The sequence below is a fragment of the Pristis pectinata genome, chromosome 6, assembly GCF_009764475.1.
Source record: "Pristis pectinata isolate sPriPec2 chromosome 6, sPriPec2.1.pri, whole genome shotgun sequence".
Taxonomy (NCBI): Eukaryota; Metazoa; Chordata; class Chondrichthyes; order Rhinopristiformes; family Pristidae; genus Pristis; species Pristis pectinata.
The window spans coordinates 47,543,633-47,569,563 of NC_067410.1; the positions used below are offsets into that span (position 1 = coordinate 47,543,633).

Genomic DNA, 25,931 nt, shown 5'->3' on the forward strand with positions numbered 1-25,931 from the left:
CAGCACCCGTGGAGGGAAATGGACAGTCGATGGTTCCGGTCAAGACCCTTCATCTGGCTGCTCTTTTTTTTAAACTATAATGAGGTTTGGACCCACATGATCCAGGAAAACCCAACCTGAACATCAGTAGTATATTATTGGTGAGTGCTTCTTGACAGTGGACCAGTCCAGATGAAGGGTCTTGACCTGAAACGCTGACTGTCCATTTTCATCCACGGATGCTGCCTGACCTACTGATTTCCTCCAGCAGGTTGCTTTCTAGTTCAAGAAGGTTGCCTCCCACCACTTCCTTGAAGGCAATTAAGGATGAAAATTAAAAGCCGGTCTTACTACCAATAAGAAAAGGCCAGCATATTTCTTATAACAAAGAGTATAATTAAATAATGCCTCAATGGCTTTAAAGCACTTCAGGTGTTTCGGGCTGCTAAAAAAATAGATTGTTTTCAGTTTAGGACTTCATTCTCTTCCCTCAATCTCTCACTATTTGACTCACCAGTGACTCCAAGGGTCTGTAGCATTCCTTCGTCACCCAGGTGCAACAGGTTTGTGCTAACAACGGGTCCAAGGTCCCGCACCGCTCGGTTGTAACGCATGCAGTCAACACGGGACAGACTTTCCTCCTCCCCAAACAGCACCTTGGAAAAGTGAGACGTGACCGGGCTCGAGGGACGGGTGGGATTGGCCGAACGGATGGGGGAGCGGAGTGGGGAGTTGAAAGCGCTCCCAATCTCAGAGGCTGTGTCCGTGCTCTCGTTGCTGGGGGTCGGGGAAGGCTGGGGATGGGCAGGAACGCCGCCAATGGTTTTTATGGAAAGGGGAATAGACAAGTCCTTCTGAGATTCCTTGAGCTTCTCAGTCAGCACATTGATAGTGTTGGGCTGCAGAAGAGAAAGTTGCTCGCTGGGTCGTTGCTCCTGTAATAAATGGCTCTTCCTTTTATACCTGAAAATACAGAGAGCTAAATAAATACAGATTTTGCTGCTGAAGAAATGATAGAGACCTTTTAATATTATGTGCATATGTAACACAGGAAATAACCTGATTCGTCTGGAACCAACAGAGAAACGTGTGCGCACAGAGATATTATGACAAAGCCACGCCAAGTCCTTTAATGTTCACTGGATTAAATATTGGCAGGAGAACCCAGGTTTGACCTGAGCTCTGCTGAGTTAAGGATGGAAAGAGAATTGGGCTTCCCATTCCTAATGCCTATCCTGACGTGTGTATGTGTAGAAATTGCCAGCGAACTATGTGGGGCTTGGTTATCATGTCCTCTGGGTTGAATAGTCTGCCAATCCCATTATCCAGACTATTACACATTAAATATAAATGTGATGTTCCAGGGTAGGTAATGTTATCTACTTGTATCCCAGGAAGGCTGCCTTCAAGGTTACTCCTGCTCCTATTTCTCATGTTCTTCAGGAGCACTGGGAAGATAAGAGGGAAATAAACAACATTCAGAGTAAGCCCAGGTCCTGGAGCTCATAAGTGCTGGTCTGTGTGAGGACATCTCTCTTCTTCCTTTCATATATAGTGCAGTCACATTTGAAATCATCCAACCTACAGGAACAACGTTAAATATTGTAGTATGATTGAACAGTCAATAACACAGAAAAATATCTATCAACCACATTAATTCACAGCAGACTTTAGAAACAATGATTTGGTCGTCTGCTTTCTATCTTCTCCTCTGAAGGTATTAGCACCATTCTGCGACTAGTTACTAAAGGAAGCTGAATCCTCAAGAACAGTGTACACCCTGGACTGACCTGATAGCAGTGTTTGTGTTCTGGCAATCCTCCTCCTCTTCCTCATCGTATTCATCATCATTGTCTGAGTAACGGTGGTGAGGGGGGATGGGCAGGCGGCCTCGACCAACTCCGGATGCAAAATCTTCCTCTTCCTGTAGGGAAGCAACAACAGCCGTAACACAAGAACCAGGCTGCTCAGGTGGGGGAACCTCTACAGGCAATAATCTGGGAGGAAATTATTTGATACATAAAAAACAAAATGGGCTAATAAATGAAAGAGCAGATTCGTGAACTGTCTTTAATTAAGGTATTGAGTTCTTTGACAGAGAGAACGTGTGATTTGTGTGTGTACAGGCTTGAAAGCTTGACAAAGTAGCACATAAAATATCTAGAGACACAAGAGTCTGCAGATGCTGGAATCTGGAGCAACACAAAACACTTGAGGAACTCAGTGGGTCAGGCAGCATCTATGGAGGGAAATGGACAGCCGATGTTTCAGGTCGAGAACCTTCAGCTGAACTGAAAGGTAGAGGGGAGATAGTCAGTACAGAGGTGAGGGGAAGGAGTGGAGCAAGAGCTGGCAAGTGATAGGTGGATCCAGGTGAGGAGAGGGGTGATAGGCAGATGGGGGAGGGGAGAGTGTAAACAGTGACAGGAACTGGGAGGTGATAGGTGGAAATGACAAAGCACTGCAGATGATGGAATCATAAGAGAGGATGGTGGAGCATGGTATCAAGAGAGGGAGGTGGGGAAGGCAGATGGATGCAGTGGCAGAGGGGAACCAATGGGAGGAGTGAGTGAATGATGGGAGGCTGGGGTGTGTGTAGGAAGAACTGAGTAGATCAGGAGGAGAGAGTAAAGGGATAGCGGGACAGCAGTTTACCGGAAGTTGGAGAATTCAATGTTCATGCAGTTGGGCTGTAGACTACTCAGGCAGAATACGAGGTGCTGTTCCTCTAGTATGTGTTTGGCCTCACCCTCACAGTGGAGGAGGCTGAGGACAGACATGTCCGTGCGGAAATGAGGAAGGGAATCAAAACTGGGAGCTCCAGATGGCCATGGTGGATGGAGTGTAGGTGTTCAGCGAAGCAGTTGCCCAGTTTGCCCAATCTTGATTTGAGTATAAAGGGAACAATTTCAAAGTTTGGAAATCACATAAAATCAAAAGCAGATTGAACAATGAGGAAGAGAGTATCAGATTTCAGGAGGACACAAACAATCAAATGAAGTTGGCAGAAGAAATCTAACATACAGAACTGTAAAGTAATACATTAGCAGGAAGGGTAAGGGCAGTCATATTGGGAACAGAGAAATCATGGAATGTAATTGCCTATAAATTGGGGTTTGCATATTTAATGGAAAAAGTTCACTCTTATTAAGGTTTAATCTATAGCCAGAAAAAACACTAAACTGATCTAGTAGTGATAGTACTGCCGGGATAGATTCCTCTGGATTAGAAATATAAAGTAACATGTCATCTGCGTAAAGAGATATCTTATGAATCTTCTGTGAGTAATGCCACATATATATGAAGAGTCCTGGAGTGCAATAGCCAAGGGTTCTAAAGTAATATCAAATAATAAAGGGCTTAATAGGCAACCTTGTCTAGTACCTCAAAAAAGCCTAAACAAAGGAGACCTTTGATTATTAGTAAGTATTGAAGCCATAGGTGTATAATAAATCATTTTCATTGCAGATATAAATTTATGGCTAAAATTAAATTTTTGAAGTATAATTAATAAATATTCCCATTCAACTCTGTCAAATGCCTTTTCAGCATCTAGTGAAACAACATATTCTGGAATTTGGGATGAAGGGGTATTTACAATATTCATTAATCTCCTAATGTTAAAATGTAAATAACAATTCTGAATAAATCCTGTCTGGTCTTCAGAGATAATTTGTGGAAGAACCTTTTCCAATCTAAAGGCCAATATTTTGGAAAATATTTTTGAATCTACATTTAATAAAGAAATAGGTCTATAAGATGCACAATCAGTGGAATCTTTATCCTTTTTAAGAATTAAGGAAATAGTTGCTTCATAGAAAGATTGTGCTAATTTACCTACTGATAGGGCATCTTTAAAAATTTTGGCTAACCAGGGAACAAGAATATCAGAAAAGGATTTAAAAAATTCAGCTGTATATCCTCACCCTATCACTGCAATTTTTGGATTACCAAGGATAGAGTCTGGCCATTTATCTACTTCCGCTAACCGTATGATTGCCTTTGTCACATTAATGGCCAAAAGATCCATTTTGCTTAAATGGAAGGATCCAATACCCCCTACTACTTTTCAATGGTTGTCTCAAACTGTATCACGTTTAAACTTGGAAAAAATTAGGAGTGGTACTGTTGATCCTTCGCTTAAATTTGAAGATATTTGGAGTCCATTTATTCAATATTTTCACATGACATAGAATAACTTTCCAACTTAGAGGAACGGAGTTGACGACATAATATTGCTCTGTTTCTACTGAGGAATTTTAGTCCAGTCTTTTTTTTTGTTTGTTTTTTTTTGAAATTTTTCTGTTTAGCTTAGTTTGGTTTGATATATTTATAATTTTTCTTATTGATTAGGGGATTTTTTTCTCTTTTTTTATTTATATAATAAATCTTTTTCTTTCCTTTCTTTTATATTATGTTCACTTACTAAGAGATTGTTGGATCTACAGATTTTTTTAAATATTTTATTGTTCTTTATGATTATCTACGCCATGATTGTTCTCCTGATCTCTTTGTATTACATGTACAAACATTGATGTTATTTATTAATCTGTATTAATTTGAAAACTCATAAAAAGATTGAAAAAGAAAGAAAAGAGAAATCAAGGAATGTTTATGCACACATATTTGAAGATCACATAGCAACTTGAGAAACACAGAAAATGCTGGAGTAACTCAGCGAGTCAGGCAGCATCTGCGGAGGAAAATGGACAATTGAGATTCCAAGTGGAGACCCTTTATCTGGACTGAAAGATAGAGGGGAGATGGCCAGTATAAAAAGGTGGAGGGAAGGGGCAGAACAAGAGCTGGCAGGTGATAGCAACTTAAGGCGACTAGTGAAAAATCAGACAGGTTCCTTGGCTTTATAAATAGCGTAAGGAAGCATGGAATTTATACAAAGCTTTATAAAAGCAATAGTGTTCATTTCTAGGTACTAAATCTTAGGAAGGGTGTCAAGAAAGTGGACAGAGTACTGGAATGGTATCAGGAATCTGGGACTTCAATTATGTGGAGAAACCAGAGAAACTGATATTATTCTCCTTGGAGCTGAACAGGTCAAGAGGAAGTTTGACAGATGAGTTCCAAATCAGGAAGGGTTTTGATAAGAATGAAAAAGGGAAAACTCTGGTAAAAGAATTACAGACAACCTCAGGAAGCATTTCCTCATATATTAAGCTGTGATATTATATTGGCTGAAAGGGAGTTGGAGGCAGATTCAGATTTAAAAGGAAGCTGCAAATACTTTTGTAGGGCTGTGGGGAAACAGCAGGGGACATCGACCAGTTGGATAACTATCAGCATAATGGCCATCTTCTTTGGTATATTATTCTATGAATGAAACTGCATTTGTGTGGTGTCTTCCACGACCTTAGAATCTTTTCTTTTAAAGCACCATACAGCCAATGAATTACTTTTGTAACACTATCATGTAGGAAAACTGACAGCTAATTAGAATACAGCAAAGTTCTCAGTGACTCAGACAGCTCGTGTGAATGGGAAAAACAGAAAGGCAGAGTATTATTTAAATGTGAGAGATTGGAAAACGTTGATGTACAAAAGGCACCTGGATGTTCTTGTACACAAGTCATTGAAAGCAAATGTGCTGGGAGGTGATAGGTAGAAGTGACAAAGGGTTCCACCATCCTCTCTCATGATTCCATCATCTGCCCGAGTCATTGAAAGCAAACAGTTGAGAAGACAAATGTTACACTGGCCTTCATTGCAAGATGTTTTGAGTAAAGGAGCATAAATCTCTTACTACAAATTATACAGAGCCTTGGAGGGACTAGTCTTGTGTGCAGTTTTGGTCTCCTGATCCAGAAGATGTATTGCCACAGAGGGAGTGCAGTGAAGGTTCATCAGACTGACTCCTGGGATGACAGGGCAGTCAAATGAGAAGTGATTGGGTTGACTTGGTTTGACTGGAGTTTAGAAGAATGAGAGGGGATCTCATTAAAATGCACAAAATTCTTACAGGGCTGGACAGATTGAGTGCAGAAAGAATGTTTCCCCAAGTATGGGGGGGGAGGGGGGGACTTGGAATCATGGGTCACACAACACAGGGCAAGACATTCGGGGCTGAGATGAGGAGGATTTTCTTCACTCAAGGAGGTGGTGAACTACCATAGAAGGCTATGGGTGCCCAGTTTCTGAATATATTTAAGGAGGATATACATTAAGGAGGAGTTAGATGGATTTTATGAGACAAAAGACATCATGGAGTTTGGGGAAGAGTGTGGGAGTATTGGGACACAAGATCAGCCATGATCACATTGATTGGTGGAGCAAGCTCGAAGGGCCAAATTGCCTTATCCTCCTATTTTTTTTTAATGTTTCAAGCACAACCAATTAATGATCAGATTACGCACTTTAGGTGTTGGTTATACAATAAATTTTTCCCTTTCTTTGGCAGGGCTGTTCTCCCTCACTAGGGCATGGGACTTCCACCCTAGATCAGGTGCTCCAAGTCTCTGAAGTGGGCTTTAACACACACCCCTTAAATTCAAGTTGAGAAAGCTACCACTGAGTCATGGTTTGAGTCAGAAGAACACAAACAGCATTGGTTATTAGGTTATTCAGAATCACATTGAGTACCAGAGAGTTGTTCTGAAAATTAACAGAAACATGTAACAATGGGTAAGGGGAATAAACACTTGCAAAATTACCCTAGAAACAGGGAAAATGCTTTTGACCACCGAATGTTGGCAAAGGGGAGGGCAAATCTTGCCTCAGCTTCATTGGGTAATCTGTAACTATCCAGGTATTATGGTTTCCATAAAAACATCTGCACCATGATGTACCTGGATGCCATCGACCACAGTATTCTTTCAATGGACCAAAATCTAGAGTACAGTAGAGATGTGAAGTTGGCCTGTTGTAAGAAATCCTTCCTCCTGTACAACTGAGTAAGCAGCACCCTACAGCACACAGTTCTCAGTCTGTTACAGAAAATAATGGGATAAGTGTAGGAAGATCAAATGTTGCTCTGATGTAGTACAAGTGCTTTGCTTAGCTTAGGGTCATACAATATTGATTGAGCCACTTACATCTAACCCAAACCATAGTTCTCCAGGTGAACTCTACCCACAGGCACTGCTAGCTTTCAGGATGAAGAAAATCAGAACCCACTTCTTGAACTATTTTTGCAAGTTTGTAAGTTAATTACATACCTTATGGACTCTGAAGATTATTCAATAGTATTTAGTTCAACCTGCTCACTGACCTGCATTGGCGACTTGGCATAATTGTGGTTATCGAGGAAAGCTGGAAGCCGCAGAATGACAGGACTGGGAGCAGACGTGGGTCCATTTGTACTGGGCATTATAGGCTTGTTTGAAGGCTTTAGTTTGCTGGATGGGCTGGATGTACAAGGTACCTGAGTTGGAGGCGTGGGGGCTTCACTGGATCCTTTTTCAAACAAAAAAGGAAGAGCAACTGACAATCTATCCATAATGCAACATTTCCTAAAGCCATTTAGAATTTTTTTTAGCAACCCCATAGTTTCAACAATTAAAGTCCATGCACAAACCCAACTCTGGATAAGAGGGCAATAGGAAATGGACTGGACAACCCTGCAGCTTCTGTACAGGCACCACCTGCATCAAGATGTACATGCAGTGAGTCTACTGCACCATGAAACATCACCATGAGCACCTGCACCATGGGACTGCACTATGAGTGCGGGTACTATAGTAGCACTGATGGCGGGGACCATCAACTTTTGCAAACACTGTAGTGTGGGCACTATACTGCCACTGTGTACAGCCATTGTGATTATCAGCATTATTTGCAAGCACCATAAGCAACAGCACTATGGGCACCAGTATCATATGGGCACTGAGTGCAAACAGGGGCACCAGCACCACCCGCAAGCCTTGATATTGTCAGCAGCATTCAGCGGCACAGGCATTAGTAAAGAGGACACCAGGACCGTACACAAACTCCATAGGCACCAGCACAAGGCACTGTGGGCATTAGTATCATCAGCACACACTGCAAGGATTCTGGACCCTTTCATGACACACAAGGACTTTGCAAAGGAGGTCCAATGATTAACGTAAAAACTCAGAGAGAACTGTTATCCTGTGACGGGCAGGGCACTGCTTTATTATTCCAATTACTGAGCCCCAGCGTAACTCAAAATGAACACCACCAATGAGGTATTTAAAAGAGGAATTTAGTGCTTGGACTTGCCCCTCTGGGATCCATGTTGATATCAAATAGCTGGATGATGGAGTTCAGGATAAGATTAAAGACAGTTGCCAAGGCTGGGGAACAGCAGGGGGAAAATAGATAATCAAATAATCTGCTTTTGTTCCACTGGTTGGAGGAAGAATGTTGGCAAATAGAATTACTGTTCTTCTATGAATAGTACAGAGTTCTAAACAAGTGCTAGATTAATTGGTCAGTGTCAATTACACCTTAGTGTAGGCAGGGACACAATAATCAAAGGGGAGAGAAAATAGATTGCATGGGGACTGCTGGAATGGGACTGATGGGATTACTCCACTGGGAGCTGGCATGGATGCAATGGGTCAAACGGCCTCCTTCCGTATCATAATTAGGGCAGCTTTCACATTTATCTGCCTCACCCAAAAGACAGAACCTTTAACAGTGCTGGACTTCTAGAGTACTGCATTGGGTGTCAACATACGCTGTGCTCAGCTCCACAGACTTTTGAGACAACAGTACTAATAACCAAGTTAGTAGAAAGGAGAACACTGTTAGAAAGGGCAAGTAATAGGAACATTACCTGCAAATGCGAATATCACTATCTGCTTTGTGTGTCACAGCGCAAATATTAATCACCACAATCTACTCAGAAAATGTCGATATTTCCTACAAAACTTGCAGGAAATGAACTGATGACTAAACAAATGTACTGGTGTGCCTTACCACTGTGCAGTGTTTCCTGTACATGGTGTGCCTTGCTGCTTTCCAATTCAGGTGCTGGCTTGTTCAAGGCTTGCTTCGCCTCCTCCATGGCCTGAGCTTCTTGGGGTTTCTGTGTTTGGATCAGCTCAGGCTGGGTGACACGGATCAGCTAAAAGAAATCAGAGGGTCCAGTTCAAACAGTGATTAACATGAGATATATCATCTGGCTTTCAGAAGGACAGCCTGGAGTAGAAGGAAATCCTATGCAGGGCAGAAAGGCTTACGAGTTAAAACGATACCTGAAGGAACAGAGTCAGCACGTAGTTCAAACTTAGGAGTCAAGAAGTTATCATTAAAGCAGTGAAGGGTACTTAATTCACCATCCTAAAGCCAATCACAGCAGATGCAAGTCTTCTTTGTGTCCTCAGTATGTTCTGGGTGAGGGCTACTGAATGTGTAGACTTCTTTGTAACCCCATAGCTTGGATGGGCAAAAACCAACCTACCAAGCATATATATGAATTAAAATAGAACCAGGAGAACAACAATGTGTGAGACACAAGAGACTACAGATGCTGGAAATCTGGAGCAACACACAAAAAGCTGGAGGAATCAGCGGGTCAGGTATGATCTATGGAGGAAAATGAACAGTTGACATTTCGGGTCAAGACCCTTCATCAGGACTGGGAAGACAGAGGGCAGGTAGCCAATATAAAAGGGTGTGGGGGGAAGGGATGGAGCAAGAGTTGGTGGGCGATGGGAGAATCCAGGTGAGGGGGGTGATAGGCAGAAGAGGCAAAGGGGTGAAGAAGATGTAATCTGATAGGAGAGAACAGTGGACCATGGAATAAAAGGAAGGAGGTGGGCAGGGGAACTGGTGGGAGGAATGTGTGGGTGATGGACATCAGTGGAATCAGGAGGAAAAAAAAGGGACAGAGGGGAGTGGTTACCAGAAGTTAGAGAAATCGAAGTTCATGCCGTCAGGTTGGAGACTACCAAGGCAGAATATGAGGTGCTCTTCCTCTAATCTGCACCTAGCCTCAACTCAGCAGTGCAGGTGGCAGTGAACAGACATGTTGGTGTGGGAATGGGAAGTGGAATTCAAATGGCTGGCCACTGGGAGATCCCGGCTGGTATGGCAGACAGAGCAAAGGTGCTTGATGAAGCAGTCCCCCAATATGCACTGGGTCTTACCGTTGTAGAGGAGGCCGCATTGGGAGCACCAGATGCAATAAATAACACCTATGGATTCACATGTGAAGGACTGCCTCAATAAGTGTATTATCTGGTTATTTAAATTGTAATAAAAAACAATTTATAACATATAGAAATTTCCTGGGCCTAAAGGACAGTATTCCATGTTCTTAAAAAGTCAACAATTAATTAAACTGCATTTATAAAGAGCTTCATGATGGCAGCATGATATCCCATGCAGTGAATAACCAATAATGTTTAAGTGAAGTCAGTGCTAAGGTGAACGAAACACAGAAACCAATTTCTGCAAGGTCCCACAAAAGAATTAGATACTGGCTGAAGGAGGAATGTTGGTGACCATACTGGGCAAGACTCAGCTCTTTTTCAAACAATGGCATTGGCTCCTTCATGTCTACCAGAGCAGGAAAACAATTAATGTTTCAAATGAAATACAGTACTCTCTCCATGCAGAGACTCAAGAGACTGCAGATACTGGAATCTGAAGAATGGAGAAAATCGATTTTGAGAGGAAACTTGCATGCAATATCAAAACAATGAGCTTTTATAGATATATGGAGCAAAAAAACAGAATGCTGGAGGAACTCAGCAGGTCAGGCAGCATCTGCGGAGGGAAATGGACAGTTGACATTTCAGGTTGAGACCCTTCATCTAGACCAGTCCATCAGCTAAGTTCCTCCAGCAGTTTTTTTTTAACTCTCTTAACATGTGCTGGAGAGGCAGCGTAGACAAAGAACTCGGGTTTACAGCAGAATTTAATTGAACAGTAATTCCCACTTAATTAAGGAAAAAGTAATTTTCCTCAGCATGTCTATATTTGTTACTGTGCCCAGAATAGTCAAAGTTAAAAGGCAGAAAATACATATTGTCAGAGCCACCATATTGGTGCTCCTGTATGAATGATAGCAGTAGTTGAAGTCACTCTCCATTTTATTCAAACATTGAAGGACAGGAAAAAAACCCAGTCCATCCAGCTTGCTGCCCGTGATACCTTGTGGGTGATAACATATGTGGACTCAGACACGTTCAAAATAATGTGATATCATGGGAGAGGCAGAAAGACATATCCACACCATGGTTAATGATGACAGAAAACTTTGGACATTTTTCTCGGAATGACTCCAGGTCATTCTGCTCATGAATTCCCTACAGTAAGATGCAAACTCTAGCCCAGCCAGAAGGTGGTCCAGCTGTCTCTCAGGAATTTCTGTTCCAAATCTCCATCATCCCCTGGAAAAAGAATAATTACTTGAAATCTAACCTAGCTCCGGTCTTTTGTCACTTAATACTGCAACTGCAGGTCTTCCTTAACCCATGCTATTGAAACAAATTGTCAGGATTTGTGACCCGATTCAGTCAATACCTGCTGTAGGGCCTCAAGTACTGTCTGTCGGTTCATTTTCAGAAGGCTCAATTTGGTCTCATACTTTATCCTCCGATCTGGCACCACAGCCATCAGGTTGAAACGGATATCATGGTATGGTTCTCTGGGACAAACAAAAATTATTTTAAGCAATGCAAAATAATGAAGTGGCTCCACTTAACACTTGAGCTTCAAATTCTCACAAGACAGCTGTGATCCCTGCCCAACAAAGGTCACTCAGTTACTGCCAATGACCTGTCAACAATATCAATGGCTCAGCCTGTACTTGCTCAGGGTTGTGTTGACCTTTGATTGAATGGTGGTAAGGGCATCATAATTAGCAGTAGAAAAGCTGGGAAAGGAGAAGCAACTTTAAAAAAATTGAAAAACAACATTAGCTGAGACTCCTGCTCCTGATCCTCATCAGTGACAAAAAGATAACAGCAAAGCAGTTAACCTTGGGAACAGTGAAGCTGTTGTTGTTTGTCTCTGTCACAAACCTTACTCTATACCAAACCAGCTGAGCCAAACCATTCTCAAATGTGCTATTATGTCAGACTCTGAGACAAATTTCTAAATATTTATCTGTTCCTCACCATAACATCACCTGATGTCTCCTAATTTGGCTCAACTGCTGCTGAAACCTTGTCAACGTTGTTACTACCTGTAGACTTGATTGGCCTCCAGTCTCCCAACCTGAAAACATACTCAACCAAAATTTTGCTGCTTAAACTCTGCATTGTCTCTTTCATCTGTCAGCACTTTCTCACCCTCTGACCATGGATCAGTTTTTAAATCCCCAAACTTGCTTTTGAATTTCTCCTTCGTCTCACCCCTCCTCCAGGCTTACAAATCTTTGGATCTCTATACTCCTCCAATTTGTTCCACCATCGGCAGTAATGCTCACAGCTGCCTTGGCACTAGGCTTTGGAATACACCCTCTCTCCTCCTTGCACCATCTCTGACCAAGCACTTGGCCATGCCTTCTGTGGCTCAGTGTCAATAGCGTCTTATTCAGAACACTCTTGTTAAGTGCCTTAGGACATTTCTCACTTTAAAAGCCCTGTAAATGCAAGCAGTTGTTAGAAATGCTATTGGACTCGTAATCCTGAGACTCAAGCTAATAAATGCACTCAAATCCAGAATTTGAATTCAACATAAAAAGGAGCTGGTGGCCATGAAGCTCTCGGATTATCACAAGATCCCAACAGGTTCAAAACAGTCTTTTAGGAAAAATAACCTCCAGCTGCATAAAGTGATCCATCCCATTAGCAAGGTGTCAACAATAAAGTAGTAACAGTGAACTAGTCAGTCACAGTTTTAAAGCTTCTTAAATAAAAGAGTGTGTAGTTCATTACCCAGCGGTAGCCAGTCCTATTCGCTCCATTATAACTCTCCGTGCTTTGTCTGTCCACTCTTCATCCTCACCCCAAGGCCCTGGAAACAGAAGAGAACATGGTCCTTCAGTACATCAGCAGATGAATCAAAAACTACATAAAGCTCACGTCCCGCAGGAGAAAGCACTACCAATTCAAATGTTTCAAGACATAATTTGTTTAAACAAATGTTGAAGGAAGGCATAGGGTCGGTAGTAAAGGATGAGGCAAATCGAGATAAAATGAATAGTAGACATTAAGCTTAAGTACTAAAGATCCATAGATTCGATAGTTTGCAGGGCCATAGGAAAAAATGAGTTAACTTAGATGATGATGTAATAAGACTTGCTATCAGTAGAGCAAGGATGAAATAAGCCCTTTCATGACTGAGGAGGTGTACTTATGAGTTTAGGAGGAACGAAAGAGGATTACAGCAGTGAATACTGATAAGCTTTAGATTTTGACTGGAAAAGTGATACCAAGGAAACATCTTGCTATAAATTGATCCCAGAACATATGCTGACTAATTGAGGATTCACACACTTAAAAATTCACGACAATATGGAAAAGAGCCTTCAGTAAATGTTATTGAAGGAGGCAGACTGAAATTCTGTAGTTCAAGGAATCACAGAATAGTCACAGAATGGAAGCAGGGCATTCAGCCTGTCGAGCCTATACCCGTTTTACATAAGAGTTGTCCACCTTGTCCCACTCCCCAATCCTGCCCCATAGTGCTTCACATTCTATTCTTTCATAACTTACCCAGTTCCCTTCCAGAAATCTCTATCAGATGCCCAAGCAACTGCCTCTGTTCCAAGGAAAACAATCCCAGCTTCTCTAGTCCATCCACATATCTAAAGTCACTCATCCGTGGAAATATAGTAGTAAGTGAGCAGCAGAGACTTACCAAGCCCTTACATCTTACCCAAGGTGCAGCACCCAGAACTGGACCCAATATTCCAGTTGTGCCATTTTAAAAAGGTTCACCATGACTTCCTTGCTTTTCTACTCTATAAAGCCCAAGATCCAACATGCTTCTTTAATCATATTCTCAACCTGCCCTATGACTTTCAAATGGACTGGGCACATAACTCTAGATCACTTGTGTGCTTCATGGAATTGCCCCTTCCAGATTACATTGCTTACTTGTATTCTTCCTACCAAAACGTAACACATTTCTCAGCATTAAATTTCAATTGCCACTGTTAGTGTTAGACAGGCCTCTTAGGTACAGGTTAGTGGGGCAGGAGGTGGGGGAGTTAAGTTTTATAAGCCATAAGTACCAGCCTCTAATTCTCTTCCACTGTTTGCTTCTGTGGAATGACTCAAATGTGTAGCATCATTACATATACGAACTGCACTTGTGTAAACCTATTAATTATACAAGCTACAGTTTAAAGGTAAACTGTGCACTGGTAAAATGCTGTGAATGTAACATAACAAAGTCTGCTGGGTGGCTCGATCAAAGTAAGAGGTTTACGTGGCCAGGAATGGGGGAATCATTGGGGCTGCCGGTTCAAGCCACGACAGTCAGTCTGAGGACATTTACACAAGGACAAATAGCACAAGAATAAATGTGATCTGTTAATTCATCAAGAAACTCTGTCAAGTGAATTAAACCAAATTTGCCTGTATCAAATTCACATTGTCTTTCTCTTGTTCAAATGTCTACTAATCTTTCCCCTGATTATTGTTTCTGGAACCTTCCCTCCCACCATTGTTAAATTGACTGGTTTGTAACTACTGGATTTATCCTTGGACCCTCATCAGAACCAGGGTGTAATAATTGCAATATTGGCTATTGTGGCTGGGACCTCTGCAATTTCCCCCCTTATTTCTCTCTGCAACTTTAGATGCTTCGCATCTAGACCAAGTGATTTTCCTACCTTAGATGATGCTAGCCTTTTTAGTATCTCCTCTATCAACTGAGTTCCAGTTACTTAAGGCCCTAGTTAAGTAGCATGACAGAAAACAGCTAGAATGTCAGAAAAGGTGATGGTCATTTGTTATTTCAGTGCAATTCTATCCAGAATATACAAGGAAAAAAACAGGAATAAAAACAGCTGAAGTGGGAACCTTTTAAATGAAAGTTAGTAAGAATTCAGGGCCAGTATGTTCTGCTATGGGTGAAAGGGAATGATGGCAAGATAAGGAAACCTTATATGACAAAGAATATTGAAAATTTAATCAAGAAATAAAAAGGAAACATATGGCAGGTATATGCAACTGGGATTGAGGAATCCTCTTAAGGAACATACAGTGTGTAAGAGTGAACTTAAGAAAGAAATTAGGAAGGCAAAAAGGAGCCATGTAATATTCATGGCAAGTAAAATTAAGGAGAATCCCAAAACATTTTATATGAGGAAAAAGAGGGTAGCCAGGGAAAGAGTGGGCCCCCTTAGGGACCAAGGGGGTAATCTATGTGTGGAGACAGGTGGTGTTGGTGAAGCCCTAAATTAATACTTCTCATCTGTATTCACCAAGGAGAAGGACATGGAAGACAGTGAGTTCATGGAGGGGAACGTTGGTAATCTGGAGCAGGTCAGTACTAAGGAGGAGGTGTTACATGTTGTGCGTTCCATAAGGATTGATATATTCTCTGGGCTAGATGAGATCTTTTCTAGGTTGCTATGGGAAGCAAAGGGGGAGATAGCTGGGGCCCTGACAGAGATTTTAGCATTCTTGTTAACTACAGGTGAGGTGACAGAAGACTCTTTCTTTAATTGTTCCTTTCTTTAAAAAGGGAAGGAGGGATAAGCTAGGTAACAACAGGCTGGTGAGCCTGTTTAATATGGAAGGGAAATTATTGAAGAAAATTGTAAGGGATAAGATTTATGTACATTTGGAAAAGCAGGGGGCTGAATATAGGTAGTTAGCTGGCTTTGTGCAGGGGAAATCCTGCCTCACTAATCTGATTTGAGTTTTTTTTGAGGGAGGTAACTAAGAAGATTGATTAGGGCAGGGCAGCAGATGTTGTCTATATAGACTTTAGTAATGTACAAGGTCCTGCAGTGTAGGCTGATCCAGAAGGTTAAGCACAAGGGATCCAAGGAGAGAAGGCTAATTGGATCCAAAATAGGCTTGGTGATAGGATAGGGAGGGTAGTGGTGGAAAGACACTTTTCTGATTGGAAGCCTGACTAGTGGTATACCGCAGGGATCAGTGCTGGGACCCTTGTTGTTTGTGATATATATTAATGACTTGGACATGAATGTAGGTGACCTGGAAGTTGGTGGTGTTGTGGATAATGAAGAATGTTGCCTAAGGCTATAGCAGGATATAGATCAGATGGAAATTTGGGTTGAGTGTTGGGAAATGGAATTTTATCCAAACAAGTGTGAGGTGATACATTTTGGGAGGTCAAATAGGGATAAAGCACACACAGTAAATGGAAAGGTGCTGATGAACAGAGGGACCTTGAAGTTCAGGTCCACAGTTCCAAGTAAGTGGCAACACGGGTAGATAAGGTGGTGAGGAAGGCATATGGCAAAAGTTTAGGCATAGATTCATAAAACAGAGAAATGGGCCCTTTTAGCCCACCTTGCCCATGCCAACCTGATGCCCATCTGCGCTAATCCCATTTGCCTGCATTAGTCCTCTATACCTTTCCTATGATAGTATCTGTCCAAATGCCTTTTAAACATTGTAATTGTACCTGCCTCTACTAACTCCTCTGGCAGCTCATTCCAGACATTCACCATCCTCTGTGCGAAAAACATACCCCTTACATCTCCTTTAAATTTATCGCCTCTCATCTTAAACGTATGCCCTCTAATTCAAAATTTCCTGGCCCTGGGAAAAAGACTATCTATCCTACCTAAGCCATTCATAATTTTATAAACCTCCATAAAATTACGCCTCAGCCTCCTACGTTCCAATGAGAATAAACCTGGCCTTTCTAATCTTATAACTGAAGCCCTCCAGTCCAGGCCTTCTAAATATTTTCTGCACTCTTTCTGTTGCTGTGACATCCTCCCTCTAGTGTGGCAACCAGAACTGTACACAATATTTCAAGTGCGTTCTAACAAGTGCATTGAACAGCTCCAATATGACATCCCAACGCTCAATGTCTCATCCCATGAATGCAAGCATAACAAATGCTATTTTCACTACCCTATTTATCTGTGCCTCCATTTTCAGGGAGCTATAGACATGCAACCCAAGGGCTCTCTGTACATCAACAACCCTAAGGTCCTTGCCATTTATTTTATATGTCCTATTAGAATTTGCCTTCCCAAAGTGCATTATCTCACACACCTGGATTAAATTCCATCTGCTACTGTTCTGTCCAACTTTCCAGCTGATCTATGCTCCACTGTATCCTTAGGCAACCCACTTCGCTATCTACAACTCTACCAATTTTCATACTGTCTGCAAACTTACTAAATCATGCCACATACATTCTCACCAAAGTCATTTATATATATTACAAGCAATGGTCTCAGCACCAATCCCTGCCATACATCACTTGTTACAGAGTTCAGTCAACACCCATCCACCACTATCCTCTGCTTCCTATTACCAAGCCAATTTTGGATCCAATTTGTCAACGTGCCTTGGATCCCTTGTGCCTTAACCTTCTGGACCAGACTACCATGCGGGATCTTGTCAAAAGCCTTAAAGAAGTTCATGTAAACCATGTCTACAGCTTTGCATTAATTTTCTTAGTTACTGCTTAAAAAAACTCATTTGCGAGACATGATCTCCCCTGCACAAAACCATGCTGACTCCTCCTAATCAATCCCTGCCTTTCCAAGTGAACACAAATCCTGTCCCTTCAGAATCTCCTCCAGCAACTTTTCTCCACTGATGAAAGGCTCACCAGCTTATAGCTTCTTGGCTTATCCCTACTGCCCTTTTTGAAATAAAAATAAAATAGAATATAAAAGTTGGGACGTCATGTTGCAACTTTACAAAACACGAGCTAGACTACACTTGGAGTATTGTGTGCAGTTCTGGTCACCACACTGGTGGTTCTTCTGGTCGAAAGGATGAGTGTGTTGGAGAGAGTGGAAAGAAGATTCACCAGGACATTGCCTGGATTGGAGCACTTTAGTTATGGAGAGAGATTAGGCTGGGTGTATTTTCCCTGGAGTGAAGGAGGCTGACGGATGACCTGATAGAAGTATATAAAATTATGAGGTAATCAGATATTTTTTTGCAAGAATAGAAGGAGTTTTAAAGGAGATTGAGGGGAGTTTTTTTTTTGTTTTACATAAAAAGTGATTGATATCTGGAACGTGCCAGAGGAGGTGATGGAGTCAGATACGTTTAAGAGACATTTAAACAGGCAATTAAGTAGGCTAGGCATAGAAGGATGTGGACATAGTTTGGGCAAATGGGATTAGTGTAGAAGGGCAAAAAGGTCAGCATGAACATGGTGGGCCAATGGGCCTGTTTCTGTGTTGTATGACTCTGCAACTCTAGAAAATGCTGGAAACACTCAGGTCAGGCAGTGGAAAGAGAAACAGTTAATGTTCCAGGTCTGGGACCCTTCATCAAAACTGCTGAATATATAAGGGCATATTATCCAAACTGTCTCAACCAGAGGTTATACATTAACTTCGTTAATTTCGTTAATTTTTTTTATATTACATTAATTTCGTTCCTCCATGTGTTTTACAGCATATGGGTGAATGACAATAAAGTATAACTTGAACTTAACATTTTTATGCCTAAATGCATTTATGCTTAAATATTGTGCATCCACAAATTTCAGTTCTGCTATAGCCTCATTCCCCATTTTTAAACAGGAGCCTGAAAATGGGTGTAATTATGCTGAACAAGACATACTCTCTCAATACATTTTGGTAGGAGTAGACACAATTACATAGTCCTGTATTCATTTAATTAGATTTGGAATACTGAAATGACATATATTGAGATGGTTTCCTGGCAGAAACCATGCTCACTGCGAATGTCCTACAGGAATGAACATTTGATAGTGATACTCAGTTATGAGCCACAGCAGGCTGTGCACTTGCGAACAAGAAGTTACTAATGGTTTTTGGCGGGCAAAGGGAGTGGAATAAATAGTGGTGGGTGTGTTAGCGTGAGAAAGTTCAGACCATCCACTTTAGAACCAAGAAAAATTTGTTTAATGATGAGAAACCTGAAGTTCTCCAGGTAAACAAACCACTAATAGCTGGTAGCCAAATGGTAATTGAAAAGGCTAAAGGAAGATTAATTTTTATTTCAGGAGGGCTGAAAGGAGGAAGATCTGGGTGGATATGGAGAAAATGTTTCTCCCTGTGGCAGAACCTTGAACAAAAAGGCACTTTGCACCCAAGGCAGAAAAGCAGCAAAACTTTCTCTCAGCTGGTCTTGAGTCTTTGGAACGCTCTTCCTCAAAGGGCAGAAAAAGCAGAACAGTCCTTGAATATTTTTAGGGCAGAGGTAGATATATTTTTGATAAGCAAAAGGGTGAAAGGTTATTGAGGGTAGAAGGGAATGGAGACTTGAGGTTGCAACAGATCAGCCATAATCTTATTGAATGGTGGAGGAGACTCAAAGGACTTTTGTTCCTAATTCTTTTGTACGTTCGAATATGAATAGACGAGGAAATTATATTTCAGTTTTGCATAGCTTTAGTTTGAGCCCATCCAGAGAACCAACTTCAGCTCTGGATACCATAATCAGGACCTGGACCACATTGGTCTTGTGGTATAGGGAAGATTCACCAAAACTATACTGGGATAAATTACGAGAGATGATGAGGTTCCCTTAAGTTTAGAAAGTTAAGGGATAATCCAAGTGAGAATTTTAAAATGATAAAAGGGTTGAATAACGTTGGTACAGAGAAGCTATTTCTTGCGGTGGGAGAAATCTAGAACTGGACAGTGTAATCTTAAAATTAGAACTCAACTATTTAGGAGTGATGTACTTTTTGTTTTACCCACAGGCTTATGGTAGAAATGCAAGGCTACAGATGTCAGGTCAATCAAAAGTTTCAAAGCTGAATTTGAGAGCATCATGTGATATTGACCAGAGGTAGGTAAAGGGAGATGAGGTGCACATCAGCCATGAGCTGAATGGCCAATTCCCAATCTGTTGGTCTGTATGGTCACCTGGTTATCAATACATGTCATATTCTGTTCTTCCTCAAGGCTCTCATTTCTTCTCCCGAAAGTAATGTTTTCCCATCCACACTGATATCTCATTTAAATGGAATTCTCCATGTATGCCTGGAGAGCCAGCATAATGGTCTATTCCATCCTAGGGCCAAGGAAAAAAGATTCCAGTCCTATTATATTCTCTCCTAATATCAATAATTGTACTTCCAGGAGGGATTACAGGCAATGATCTAGAGTGGAAACCTTAGACAACGTTCGTCTCTTCAGCCAAACGACTCCCAGTAACAGTCTAACTGCTGTTCTGACTGAAATCCAATCACCATGGAGAGGCTTAGGTTCACCCCATGAATCTACCTATTATGCAAGTTCAAGACCTACATGGAATGCCACACTCACTAACTGATCCTCTATGGGGAAATTACATAGTAAATTTTCAGTCTAGTTTGTATGAGCTGGCAAATAATCAGTCCCACTGCCTCTATTGTGGACAAGAATCCCTCTAATCTTGAGCATTTGCGTTAAAAGCAGAATGAAGACAACAAACTGTGCGTAGGAAATGAAATACAACAGATGCCCGAAAGCAGGAGCATTGAAAAGTGGAAGGGAAAAATAAAACAAATCCGCAATTGTGACACGAGCAATCAAAAATCCAGTTCTGCATTTATAATTGAATCTTCTGACACAAAAATAGTCATACATCCAAAGTAAAATGATGTAGACTTTGTATCTGAATGTTTAAAGCAAGCTGTAAATTTTGACTAAAGTTGAAATGCAAGATTGTACAGAGCAGTTCATACCATGATCTATGGGATAGGCTTTCAAACCATCTAGCTCAAAGAGGCGACCTTTAATGGGAACGTAACTGACGAAATGAAAGGCTTCCATGGTACGCACAGCGCTGATCCCATTCTGTTTCTCTGGAAGGTGCCGTGGTTCAGGCCTTGAGTGAAAAGAGGTAGAAAAGGCAGTCAGAGAGCTTCATTCAATTCCTAAAGTACTTACTTAGCAGAAACACTGTTCAAGTCTTCAAGTCAAGAGAAGGAAAATTGTGGGCGATCCTGACACTCCATACGTGCAGAAATTAAAGGAGCAGTGGGGAGTTAGGCACGATTCTATATTCAAGACTACCCCAAGATTAATTTATATTTAGGAATACTGTGTTGTCAGACAATTAACTACATGAGGGAGACAATAATGAAAAGGAGAGGGAGAGCAGGAGAAGGAAAGTTTTGTTTTCTTTTCATTCCTATGCACCTACAAGCAACCAAAGGAGAACACCACAGATTCTGGGATCACAAATGGCAGATGGTGCAAACAATGGAAAGAATCAGGGAATTAAGAGGAAAGGGAATGTGTTCCAAATTCTATGAAAATATTTAGTAAGTTAGTAACAGACCTTTTGTTTTCAGAGAGTTACAGCACGGAAACAACCCTTTGGCCCACCAAATCCATGCTGACCATCAACCACCCATTTGCACGAATCCAACATTAATCCCATTTTATTCCCAGATTTTCATGAACTTCAAGATTCTACCACTCACTTACACACTAGGAACAATTTATGGTGGCCAATTATCCTATACACCTACAAATCTTTTGAATGTGGGAGGAAATTGGAGAAACCCATACATTACAAACGCCACAGAGACAGCACTGGAGGTCATGATCCTGTTTTCAATCCTGAGAGTTTCAAGCCAGGACTCTCTTGTGAATGCTGAATGCTTTGCAAGTACATATAAGAAAGAAACATAATCACTCCTTTGACCAATATTTTCATTCAATCTGGATTTTTGGAGCCACTCCCTACAAATCCAAGATTTTCCCAAGCTCAGGGTTGCAGGATAATGGAAGGGTTTTTAAGTTGAATGAGACAAACATTTGTATGGAAACGTAGTGTATTTACAATCTATATTACCGCACAAAGGCAGGTTGTATCAACTAAATTAATAATCAAAATACAATTACTGTTTTGTACATTGACTTGCTGTTGGCGAAACAAACAGATTTAAAATTCTCAGAAGTGTCTTTTTTAGTTTTCCTTAAAAAAACATGTGCATGGCAACATTATATTCAACTTGCATGTCAAAGTGGGTTGTTACACATGCTTGGCCACTAATAAACTGAACAATGTGGATCAATTTGCATATAAAGGTGTGTGATCTGCTCATGTGAGTAAAAGACATGGGTAGACACAAGATAGCATTAAAAACAAGATAGAAGCCTTACCAAAGAAAGCTTAACCTGCCACCTTGTTGTCAGAGATGTTAGCACTAATCAAACTGAACAGCAGCACTTGAATGCTTGACATAGCATTTAAGATGCCATATACATAAAATCTACACAATTCACAAGCAACCTTTCATAGCTTCTGTCACGAACCAGCAACAAAAGAAACACACTGAGCATGATTCAGTGTTAAAAACTATTTTATTAATCACTACTTATGATAATACGCAAAATAAAAGTAAAAATGTTAGTATGTTAGAATTCAAAAATGTTAAACTTTGAACGTTAACCCCAAAACTAAACTCTTCGTGTGTGTGTGTGTGTGTGGCAAAGTCCAAAACTCCCAGTTCAGGAATGGTTCTTAAAGTTCAGTTCTGCAAGCCATAAGGTGAAACATGAGCAAGGGCTTCTTCAACAACCACCGTTGTCTGAAGATAAGACGTAGACGTAGAGAAACATAGGGAGAGTAACTATGAAATCCAAATGTTCCACGATGGAACCCAAACGACACTCCAGTGTTTACTCGGTAGTGACTTCCTCACCCCGAAAAGCATCCGAATCGTGGTTGTCCACACACAAATACCTGTTTCCTTCTACAGGTCAGCAACAAAGTGAACTCCACCGCATTACTTCCAACTTCCATACATGGATTTCAGTGGCAGACACAGTTATAGTTTCTCATTCATCAATAGAGAAAACTAGCAGGCTGGTGTCTCTCTCCCTTCTCTCTCTCTCTCTTCTTCTTCTGCTTCTTCTTACTTCTTCAACAACGTCATTACGTCCTTTATCTTCTATTGACGTAAGCACGCCCCACACACACATACACACACACTCTCTATCTTAAAGGGACTTTCACTGAGTCCGTAACACTTCCTCCCCTGCTCAAGCTTCGGACCTTTCTTGGATATTACTGCCATGCATGTATGATCTATTCCAGAGAAGACAGTGGGAATTGGTTTATTATTATTGTCACATGTACTGAGGTACAGTAAAAAACTTGTCTTGCATACCGTTCATACAGGTCAATTCATTACATTGTGCATTGAGGTAGTACAAGGTAAAACAATAACAGAATGCAGAATAAAGTGTCATAGCTACAGAGAAAGTGCAGTGCAGGTGGACAATAAGGTGCAAGGTCATAACGAGGTAGATTGTGAGGTCAAGAGTCCATCTTATTATACTAGGGAACTGTTCAATAGTCTTATAACTGTCTTTGAGTCTGGTGGTACGTGCTTTCAGGTTTTGTATCTTCTGCCTGATGAGAGAGAGAAGACAGTATGTCTAGGGTGGGTGGGGTCTTTCATTATGCTGGCTGCTTTACTGAGGCAGTGAGAAGTATAGACAGATTCCACGGAGGGGAGGCTGGTTTCCGTGATATGCTGAGCTGTGTCCACAACTCTCTGTAGTTTCTTGCAGTCATGGGCAGAGCAGTTGCCCTACCAAGCCGTGATGCATCTGGATAGGATGCTTTCTATGGTGCATCGACAAAAACTGGTGAGTGTCAAATGGGACACGCCAAATTTCTTTAGCCTTCTGAGGAAGTAGAGGCACTGGTGAGCTTTCTTGGCCATGGCGTCTAAGTGGTTGGACGAGGACAGGCTATTGGTTATGTTCACGCCAAGGAACATGAAGCTCTCAACCCTCTCAACCTCAGCACCATCGATGTAGACAAGAGCATGTGCACTGCCCCCCCTTCCTGAAGGCAATGACCAGCTCTTTTGTTTGGCTGACATTGAGGGAAAGGTTGTTGTTGTGACACTATGTTACTAAGCTCTCTATCTCCTTCCTGTACTCCAACTCATTGTTATTTGAGATATAGCCCACTAGAAACTCATCTGCAAACTTGTGGATAGGGTTAGAGCAGAATCTGGCCATGCAGTCGTGAGTGTATGGGGAGTAGAGTAGGGGTCTGAGGACGTAGTCTTGTGGGGCACCAGTTTCAAGAATAACCGTGGCGGAGGTGTTTCTGCCTATCCATACTTATTGCAGTCTGTTGGTCAGGAAGTCAAGGATCCAGTTGCAAAGGAAGGTGTTGAGTCCCAGGTCTTGTAGTTTGGTGACAAGTTTGCTTGGAATTATAGTATTGAAGGTGGAGCTGTAGTCAACAAACAATAGTCTAATGCAGATGTCTTTACTGTCCAGATGCTCCAGAGATGAGTGGAGGGCCAGGAAGATGGAGTCCGTTGTAGACCTGTTTAGGTTATCTGGGAGGCTGGAGTTGATGCTTACCATGACCAGCCTCTTGAAGCACTTCATGATGGTGGATGTCAGAGCCACTAGGCGGTAATCATTTAGGTACATTACCTTGTTTTTCTTTGATCTGGTAACTCAGCAAGGATTGGAGACAAACTGAAACCTTCTGCAAGGCACAGCATTTATGAACATTGTTATCGTACACCTTGAGTTAACAGAGTTATTGAGCTGTTCCACCAAACCATCTTCTTCTTTTGCTTTTGAAAGACTCCAGAAAACTTATCTGTCAGCTCACACCATCAGTTCCAATCACTGCACCTTGCAGATTTTCCCTTCACTGCGTGCAGGAAATATGACTTGTGTGTTTAAAAACTAAGGTGATTAACCCGTGGGAAAGCTTCTCACAAATTTATAAAACTTGGACACTTGATCATGAAGTGGCTGGTTATTTTTCATCATCACAGCCTTTACTGTCTAGCAAACAGCTTGAGTTGATACATATCATTCATACATCAGACTTTCTTATAGACAGAAAACAATTTAAACGAGAAATTTATAAGCAGCTGCAGCTACCTATTCAGACCCCCTTTAGCTTTGAAGGGTCAAGCTTATTTAAACATTACATTGGGACTAAATATCAAACTATTCTCAGGACTGTTCATGAGCAATGCCACAGGATAGCAGTCAGAATTTTTAAAGCAGTATTGGGCAACGTTCCACAAAAGACTGGAAAATAAATTGCACTCTTACCTGGCATGGCTGTTGTGTGCCTTTGCTAATTCTGGAGCATTACCGATTGCATAGCCTTTACTCTGTGGAGCCAAGATGAACAGTTCTGGTCACTTGTGGCTTAATGGTACAGTAGTAATGAATGGTTTATGGACAAGTTCAATGTGGTTTCACCCCACTTTGTTCAGACAGTCACATTATGCAGGTTCTAAAATAAATGTGTTAACTATTTTGCGCCCTCCCAACCCCATTTTTTTGCTGAAGGCAATGACTCCTTCTGGGTAAAGTACCCATGGGTATTCATTCAAGTGGCTGTTCTGTATATGTGGCGGTTGGCAAACTTTGATAATGTAGCTCATCTATCGTGTGTGATGCTACCATCACCTGCACTTTCCAGCACAAAGTGCTGGATTACGTTCAAAACAGTAAGATACCCGCTTGGTGATAACTACTGCAGCACCTCCAGGATTAACTAATCCAGATGGACCAGTGTTTGAATTTGTTTCTTGTGTAACCCAATACCACAAATGACATCCAGACTATTGTGATATTGTGCACAAAGAAAATCTTGCTGTTTATATGTACATTCTGCAAATTAGTATACATGGTTCCTGCAGTAACTGGGTCCAATGGAGGACTTAGAATACATGCTAGTTGGAAATGAACTAGAGCATGCCTCTTGGAAACTCCGTTGAGAACAGGTATTCTTTAAATTAGAATCCAACAACCTTCTTTTAGAATGTGTATCCATAATCTGGAAATAGTTATGCAAGTATATAGTGGAAGTTTTCAGTTATGCCCAGGCCAATCCTTCACAAAGCTTAGAAAGCTGAGGCAGGTGCTGCAGCCAATGCAGGGTGAGTGGAAACAGAAGAATAGAAAACATTCACCATACATAAAATTGCAC

General features: G+C 41.4%; 1 protein-coding gene across 1 annotated transcript in view; it reads right to left on the reverse strand.

Annotated features, from left to right (window-relative positions):
* The window catches only part of bap1 (BRCA1 associated protein-1 (ubiquitin carboxy-terminal hydrolase)), a 52,458-nt gene that overhangs the window by 12,273 nt on the left and 14,254 nt on the right, over positions 1 to 25,931 (reverse strand). Inside the window, exons 6-13 of the mRNA XM_052018808.1 lie at positions 25,046 to 25,107; positions 20,674 to 20,816; positions 12,786 to 12,864; positions 11,428 to 11,551; positions 8,875 to 9,022; positions 7,202 to 7,386; positions 1,770 to 1,903; positions 494 to 942 (exon numbers count right to left, since the gene is read on the reverse strand). Coding sequence (XP_051874768.1) covers positions 494 to 942; positions 1,770 to 1,903; positions 7,202 to 7,386; positions 8,875 to 9,022; positions 11,428 to 11,551; positions 12,786 to 12,864; positions 20,674 to 20,816; positions 25,046 to 25,107 — 1,324 coding nt within the window. The remainder of the gene's footprint in view (positions 1 to 493; positions 943 to 1,769; positions 1,904 to 7,201; positions 7,387 to 8,874; positions 9,023 to 11,427; positions 11,552 to 12,785; positions 12,865 to 20,673; positions 20,817 to 25,045; positions 25,108 to 25,931) is intronic.